At 35.8% G+C, this 8778-nt stretch overlaps 1 protein-coding gene and 1 non-coding gene across 2 annotated transcripts; both read left to right on the top strand.

The window, feature by feature from the left end:
• Positions 1-2758, top strand: LOC103415092 (tubulin beta-4 chain). Its single transcript, XM_008353448.4, has 3 exons — positions 1-798; positions 1252-1521; positions 1854-2758. Exons 1-3 carry the CDS (start codon positions 405-407, stop codon positions 2519-2521), a joined length of 1332 nt encoding a protein of 443 aa, XP_008351670.1. The 5' UTR covers positions 1-404; the 3' UTR covers positions 2522-2758.
• A 1798-nt stretch (positions 2759-4556) lies between these two features.
• Positions 4557-4628, top strand: TRNAC-GCA (transfer RNA cysteine (anticodon GCA)). The gene has a single exon. It is a non-coding gene; the product is annotated as a tRNA-Cys (tRNA).
• The last annotated feature ends 4150 nt before the right edge of the window (positions 4629-8778 follow it).

Raw genomic sequence — 8778 nt, 5'->3', positions numbered from 1 at the left:
GAGAGAGAAACAAAACCCCCGATCAAAAAATGGGTATTTTAGGAATATCCTAATTAATGACAGAAGTGAAATGAAATGGGAAGGGGTTGATAGGTGAGATTGAATGTCGCCAGAAGATAGCAAGCATGAATCTTGTTGTCGCTTTCCCTTATCCAGCTCACGACCCCCTGGTTGGAGCTTTGACATGCCTCTCTGAACAAACCACATGAAATTATTAAATGAAAATTATTATTATCTAAATATATTGTCAATTATTTCAACAGAAGAAAAAAATTAGAGAGACTTGAACAACTACAAAAAGGGTCATTACCATTTCATAATTTTCCATTGTTCTTCTCTTCCCTTGTTTTCTCTTTAGCCCCATAAACCCTTATTTATTTATTTATTTTAGTACATTTTAGAAAATGAGAGAAATCTTGCACGTTCAAGCTGGACAATGTGGGAACCAAATTGGAGGCAAATTTTGGGAGGTGATGTGTGACGAGCATGGGATCGATCCCACGGGAAAATACAACGGGAACTCTCACCTTCAGCTTGAGAGGGTGAATGTTTACTATAATGAAGCAAATGGAGGGAGATATGTGCCTAGGGCAGTGCTGATGGACCTCGAGCCGGGGACGATGGACAGTTTAAGAACAGGTCCTTATGGGCAGATTTTCAGGCCGGACAACTTTGTGTTTGGTCAGAATGGAGCTGGAAACAATTGGGCTAAAGGGCATTACACAGAAGGAGCTGAGTTGATCGATGCTGTTCTTGATGTGGTTAGAAAAGAGGCCGAGAATTGTGATTGTTTACAAGGTATTTAATTTGTAATTTGAGATTGTTGGCCATTTTCTTCTTTCTAATTCTTCTTTTTTTCTTCTAAAGTCCTAATTGATGTGATCATATATTTCTAGAAAAGTTGGATCCAAAATAAAAGATTTACTAGAAAATGTGGTTTTGCTAGATTCTAAAGATAGATCAAAATTAGTTTAGACAAATCATTTTGGTCATTGTTTATTAAATTGAGGGTATATTTGTAATTTTGATCCTTACTTAACATAGTTTTGCACGAAATGATCAAAATGATTGATGGTAGACAATCTTAGAGACCACTTCTATTGATTTCAAATCTCAAGGACCAAAGTGATGTGTTATGCAAATCTCAATAACTATTTTGGTTAAAAAGCCAATCACAAGCAAGGCACAAGATCTTGGTTATGTTCATCATGATCAATAAAAATTAATTAAGTGTTTAATAATGTGTTGTAGGGTTCCAGATTTGCCATTCACTGGGAGGTGGGACAGGGTCAGGAATGGGAACCCTACTGATATCAAAGATCAGGGAAGAGTATCCAGATAGAATGATGATGACTTTCTCAGTCTTCCCCTCACCAAAAGTCTCAGACACTGTGGTTGAACCCTACAATGCCACTCTCTCTGTTCACCAGTTAGTTGAAAATGCTGATGAGGTCATGGTCCTTGACAATGAAGCCCTCTATGATATCTGTTTCAGAACTCTGAAGCTCACAAATCCAAGCTGTATGTATTAATCAGTAATAGCTTTTTAGTCATATAAATGCAAGTTTTCCAACAATCTAATATGTTGCGTTGTCGAATTAGAGTTGTTTGAACCATTTGATTACATGAGTTTATTTAAACATTTGACCTAAGTTAAGAGTGTGACAACTTAACATGCATTCACATGTTCTCTTTTCAGATAGTCTGACATGCTATGTTATTGAGTTGTCAATATTAAGGTCCATATTGGAAGTTTGATAACATAACTTGTCATCTAAGAAACAAAAAACATTATCATTTCGTTATTGCACTTCTAAATACTAAAAAGTCCATTTGCATTATACATGCTACAGTCGGTGATTTGAATCATTTGATTTCCACAACCATGAGTGGAGTCACATGCTGCCTTCGCTTCCCGGGCCAGCTCAACTCCGACCTTCGAAAACTAGCTGTGAATCTCATCCCTTTCCCCCGCCTCCACTTTTTCATGGTTGGTTTCGCACCCTTGACCTCTCGCGGCTCCCAATTCTACAGAGCCCTCACAATCCCTGAGCTCACTCAACAAATGTGGGACGCTAAGAATATGATGTGCGCCGCAGATCCACGCCACGGTCGATACCTGACAGCATCGGCCGTGTTCCGTGGAAAAATGAGCACAAAAGAAGTGGACGAGCAAATGATCAACATACAAAACAAGAACTCCTCATTCTTTGTGGAGTGGATTCCAAACAATGTGAAATCAAGTGTTTGTGACATTCCACCAACCGGGCTCGCCATGTCCTCCACATTCATGGGGAATTCAACGTCAATTCAAGAGATGTTTAGGCGGGTTTCGGAGCAGTTCACGGTTATGTTTAGGAGGAAGGCCTTCTTGCACTGGTACACAGGTGAGGGCATGGATGAGATGGAGTTCACTGAGGCTGAGAGCAACATGAATGACTTGGTTTCTGAGTATCAGCAGTACCAAGATGCTGTGGCACAAGATGAGGGAGAGTATGAGGAGGAAGAGCTGGAGGATTGAGAATTGGGATTTTTCCAATTTTAGGTTGCTTGGGAAGGAAGAAAATAAACTGAATTACGTATTGGGCTCAATAACTTGTGCTTGTTCTATCTTAATTTTTCCTTCTTTTTTTTTTTTATCAATAACGAAAGCCTTTCCATTCGTGGGATTTGGGTTCAATTATGTTGTGAATATGTGATTGCTGTGATTTTTATGAGTTTTTATAAGAGAGAAAAACAATAAATTTCTGTCTCATAATTACGAATTATATTTTTATGACACTAAATTGAGTGACTTGTTGCTTTGGCTTATAATGTTGAGACCACTTCCGACACATTGAAAAGTTAATTTCAAATTTAATTTTGAGTTCAAACATTACATTTCACCTCTTCATTGCATCTGAATTTTAAACTCATATATAAGTTTTTTTTTTGTTTTTTTTATTGGATAGGAGCATGGAAGAAAAAATCGATAATATCGGCAAAATATCGCCGATATTATCGTTTTTTTGGAGATCCAATATTTTTTTAACTATCCAAATGATTTTCATCAAAATATCGGGATATTATCGATATTATCGATAATATCGATAATATCGCAATATTTTTGAAATTATCGATAATATCACCACATAATACTAAAAAATACTTAAATATGTTGAGAAAACTCAACACATACTTCATTTGATCATAGCCCAAAGGGCGAACAAGATATGGCTTATTGAGCAGGGGAATGTGGGTTTTATAGGACAAATTGCGAGAGCAGTGAGCAAGCATGGGCGATGTGGGACTCTCCCAATAGGAGAAAATCAGAATTTCGGCCGAAAATTTACACCCACTTTAAACGGCCATAACTTTGTCAAAACTCAACGAAATCAAGCAAGACAAAAACGAAAGTTGTAGCCCTCGAATAGACGAAGAGAATGGTACCTTACACGACGTCTGAATCGTCGTGGTTTGGCCGGACATTGCCTCGAAAGCCACTGAGGTCGCCGGAAATTGGGTAAGATTCAAATGAGTATAACTTTTTCAATACGCAACGAAATTGAGTGAAACAAAAAGGAAAGTTGTATCCCTTGAATCGAGACGAAGAGAATGGTACCTTACACGATGTCTGACTAGTTGTGGTTTGGCCGGAAATTGCCTCGAAAGCCACTGAGGTCGCCGGAAACTGGGTAAGATTCAAATGAGTATAACTTTTTCAATACTCAACGAAATTGAGTGAAACAAAAAGGAAAGTTGTACTACTCGATGAGACGAAGAGATTGATACCTTGCATGCCGGCCAAAATTCAATTGACACACTCCTGGCTTCCAAAATTCAATTCTTTTACTTTATATAAACTTGAAAAAACATAATCGGCATCCAAATTAAAGTTTAGTCTTATTCTTATGTGTAAGAAATTTAAAGTGTCAAATTCGGCATATTATTCTTCATCATTTTATTCACTTCCCTTTTTTTTTTTAATATCCTAAATAAAACCTCCAAATATTGTACTAATTAATTATATATAAATGATTATGGTGTGTTTAAACTTCTTTCATTAATTACTACATATTTTCTACACTCACAATGTTTGCCAGCTCGCTATATAATCAACTTAAATCAGTTAAATCCATCATGCAATGCATTTCCTTCCAATTTTTTGTGATAAACTAATAGATAATTGACTAAATAAACATCCTACAAAGTTTCATTAAAAATTTCCAAGTTTTTCTTACAATTTCCGTGGTTTCCATGTAATTTTTATCGATATCGATATTATCCCGATATTTCCATCGATATTTCCATGTTTTCGGACTACCGATATTTCCGATATTTCCGATATTACCGATATTTTCTTCCTTGGATAGGAGTCATATAACTTATAACATAGGAACATTATAAGTTGGTTGCTACAATACCAATTGAATAGATGTAATTCATTATATTAAAAAAATAAAAAAAATAAAAAAATAAAAAAATAAAAAACAATTTGATCTGTCGAAGCCCTTAGAACCCAGAACCTAATGATGAACCCTATATATAATCTACAAAAAGAACTGTTGTTAACGATTGGGTCCATAGCTCAGTGGTAGAGCATTTGACTGCAGATCAAGAGGTCACCGGTTCGAACCCGGTTGGGCCCTTTTTTTGGGTGTTTTCTGTTTTATTTTTTTGGTTTCTTACTACATTCGTTCATTTAATGACGTTTCTTTTGCTGGTCAATCATTCAACAAGATTTTTCAGTTCAAAAATAAGCAATGTCGATGTCCACCGGGTTTATTAGATTGGTAGTGATTAGAATTCTTCAATTGTCATACACACTTTCGTATGATTGCAGAAAATATTTCAACATATTCAATTTTGAATGTAGATGGCTAAAGACAGAGTTATTTTTGCTATGAGAACAGTGTCAAAGACATCCTTCTTTTAGAAGGCTTTCGTCATCCCGCTCAAAAACGATGTTAGGATGCGAAAATCGCAACCCAATCAATTTTCATCGGAATTATTTGAGAAAAGAAGGTAACTTTGCTTGTGCCACCAAAGGGGTTCTTCGAAATCATATATCCTAGCTCCATAAACTAGAAACAATTTAGGTTTTTTAGCCATAAATCAATGAAAATTTTACTAATTAGCCATTTATTAATGGCCAATTTTTATTCTAAACTTAATCAATACAATATTTCCATTAATTAGGTTTAGATCAATGAAAAATATGACATGTGTTGCACGCTCATATAAGTACATATGAGTTTTTGTTTGATCCTGCCAGAAAAATGCTTGTGGCTAATGTTTGTTTATGGTAATCTCTATCTTTTTTTGAGCTTTGTGGTCTTGAAATTTATGCTTTGTGGTTCTGAAGTATGGGTTTTCATCAATTTAATTAGGGTTTTTTTTTATGCTAGAATTTCAGGAGATGACGAAATTTTCACAATTAAAATGTATCATGGCGGGGAGCTTAGTGATGACTTCTATGTCAAAGGCAAGGTTGATTTTTTTTTCTTTTGTGACAAAGACTTGATGTCATTGTTAGAGGTTCATAATATAGTTGAGGAACTAGGATATGGAAATTTGTTCATGAGCTACCACTATAGGTTCTCAGGGATGGAGATTCAAAATGGGTTGAAGCCATTGAAGATTGATTCTTATGTGATCAATACGTGCAAATTTGTGCCAAAACACATGATGATTGATGTCTACATTAAGAAAATAATACCTGAAGAATGTGCCTCTCAAGAGATAAATTTTATTAAGTCAATTGAACCGGTTACTCAAACCAGTGTCGTTATTCAAGAAATTAATGGTGATGAGGATGACCAAAAGAGGCTAGTGTAAGTTAATATAGGAAAGGGCAAGCTAGCCATTGAATATCCAATAAGTGGGCTTGGTGATGATTATAATGTGCCTTACCAATCTGTGAATTAGATGGTATATTTTCAAAGTGAGCCAAATCCGAACCTTTGCTATTTGAAAGTGGAACAAATGAAGGAATGGCTTTTGATAAGCTATAAAAAGGCCTTGATTCATTAGGGTTCGGTGATCTTAATGTTGATGAAGCTAGAGATGCATTGTCCTGTGTTGAATAGCTGAAGATGAATTGATGGTGGCTTTTTGGAAGATGAATTCCATGGAGATGAAGTGTTGGCTAGCATTAGGGCACAAGATAATCAACAAGGGGAGGGATTTGAGCAGCAAATGATTTTTGAACAAGAGATTGATGTAGATGTTAGTAAGCCAGACTACAATTTAGATAGCATTCGGAGTGTCCATGAAGATAGAGATGGTTATCAAAACAATAATGAGCTATATCATGAGTTTAACGAGAAGACTGACATGAAGAACCCACATCTGTCAATAGGGTTGATATTTAGGGATGTTGCACAGTTTCGTAGGCAATAGTAATGCACGTATGGGGATGTCTATTTTCCACAAAATGAGAGGTTTAAGGTTGATGTAGTTTGCAAAGAATGATGTCTTTGGTTTGTTAAATGTGGAAATATGTATAATTCAAACAACATGCAAATGAAGAAATTGTTGGATTTTCAAACATATAGTAGATTGTGGGTCAGTAAGAATATGAAACAAGCTTGGCTTAGTGAAATATACTTCGAAAGGATCCAGCTTAATCCAATAAGGCCTGTTGATTCTTTTGTGGAATTGGAGCTGAATTAAAACATGGTTGCTAAAAGATGAAAGCCTATAGGGCAATGACTACTGCGTTGAAGATTATTATGGGTAAACATGCTAAGCAATGCACTAAATTATAGGATTTTGTTAACGAAAGCAAGAAGACAACCCTAGGGAGCACCGTGAAAATTATACTGAATGAAGGAAGGTTTTAAAAGATGTATGTGCATTTGGATGCATGCAAGGAAGAATTTAGAGCTGATTGTAGACCTTTGGTTGGTTTAGATGGTTGTCATTTAAAGTCTTAGCATATTGTTGTGGGGATAGATCCCAATGTTCCATGATGAGACTTGGGTGATACCTTATGCAGTTGTTGAGATGGAGAGCAAGGATTCATGGATTTGGTTTTCAAACATTTTAGCAGAGAACATTAAAATTGTAAATCAACATGGTTGGACCTTTATTGTAAATCAACATTCATGGATAAGGGTTTAATTCCTACATTCTTGAAGGTTCTTCTTAATGGTCACTATAAGTTTTGTGTGCGGCATCTGTATACAAGCTATAAAGATCAATTTAAAGGCAAGGCATTGAAAGATGCTTGATGGGCTGCTGCCAAGACCAACATAATTCCGCACTTCAAAAGAGTCATGAAGACACTTAGATTGTTTAACAAAAATGCATTTGACTGGCTCATAAAGATGCATGTCATTCATTGGAGTATGTCTCATTTTTTAACTTTTACCAAGTGTGAAATGTTGGTTAACAACTTGTGTGAAAGTTTCAATGTTGTGATAGTGAAGGCAAGGTCCAATCCAATTGTAACCATGCTTCAAATCATTCATATCCATGTTTGATGAAAATAATTCAAATAAAACAAGATGTTATGGGAAGACAACATAAAGTTTTGTGCCCCAAGATTAAGAAGAAGTTGGAGGATGAAAGATGGAGTGTGTTCAATGTATTGCTCAATGGTCTTATAAGACAAAATTCTAAGTGGATGCTGGAGAATGTGACCAATATGTTGGTGATTTGACTAAACATACATGTTTATGTTGAAAATATGACCTCACATGCATACCATGCAACCATGTTATTGCTGCCATTAATTATAAGAGAAAGAAGCCAGAGAACTGTGTGGATTAGATGTTATTCCAAGTCCATGTACTTGGAAATATATTCTCACTTCATCCAGCCAATGAATGGGATGTCTATGTGGGAAGTCACTGAAAATCCACCTATCTAGCCTCCTCTATATACTAGACAACCTAGAAAACGCAAGAAGAAGAGAAACAAAAAGGTTGCAAAATGGGCAAAAGAAGTTGATTCTACACAAAATGAAGCCACTAACAGAAGTGGAGATTCCACAGCCACAATAGCTCTCAAGAAATGGCCAAAGGACCCTCAAATGTAGGATATGTAAAGAAGAGGGTCACAGTACCAGGACTCGTCACATGCATCTTCCTACAAGACATGAGGTGGAATATAACCATTTACATAGTTATATGATTTCTAAATTGATTTAACACTTCGTAAATCCTGAAATCCTTTTATTTGTTTTAGGCATCAAGTTCTGCACATGAAGCTACATCCAGTAATCGAGGTGGTGTACCCAAGTTAAGAACTGCTCCATTTGTTTTATTGTGTTAGGGTTTATAAATCAACTTGTGGCTTATATGATGATGATTTAGGGATTTTTTTGTATACAGAACCTTGAATGTTTTTGTTGATGTGGATGTTGTTGTACTCAACATTGGATGGAATTTTTATGAAACGTTGGCAGCAGATAGGACATTTGTGGAGCCAAAAATAATCACAAGGCGACACGTGGATTTTTGACAAAAAAAAAGACAAAACTACCCTTGAGGTATACCGGGATTCCTACGTGCAATCAGCAGACAATTATCCTTCAACCAAGTCAAAAGTGCCCAAAATAGGTATCAACTTAAAACCTAATTTATTCATATATTTCCCATTTCATTATTTAGCTAATCAATTAGCTAAATAATATACTTATTCCTTTCATATTTCCTAAAATTGACTAATTACCTAATCAATCCCTTAATTATCAACTAAACCTCCAAATTATAACCAAAAACCCACTAGGGCCGGCCATGCCCTTTATTTTCTGTTTGTTGCTGCCATTTTCTCCCCCTTTTTATGACATTC

This window comes from Malus domestica, chromosome 14, assembly GCF_042453785.1.
Source record: "Malus domestica chromosome 14, GDT2T_hap1".
Lineage (NCBI taxonomy): Eukaryota > Viridiplantae > Streptophyta > Magnoliopsida > Rosales > Rosaceae > Malus > Malus domestica.
This window is presented reverse-complemented; position numbering and strand designations above follow the sequence as displayed.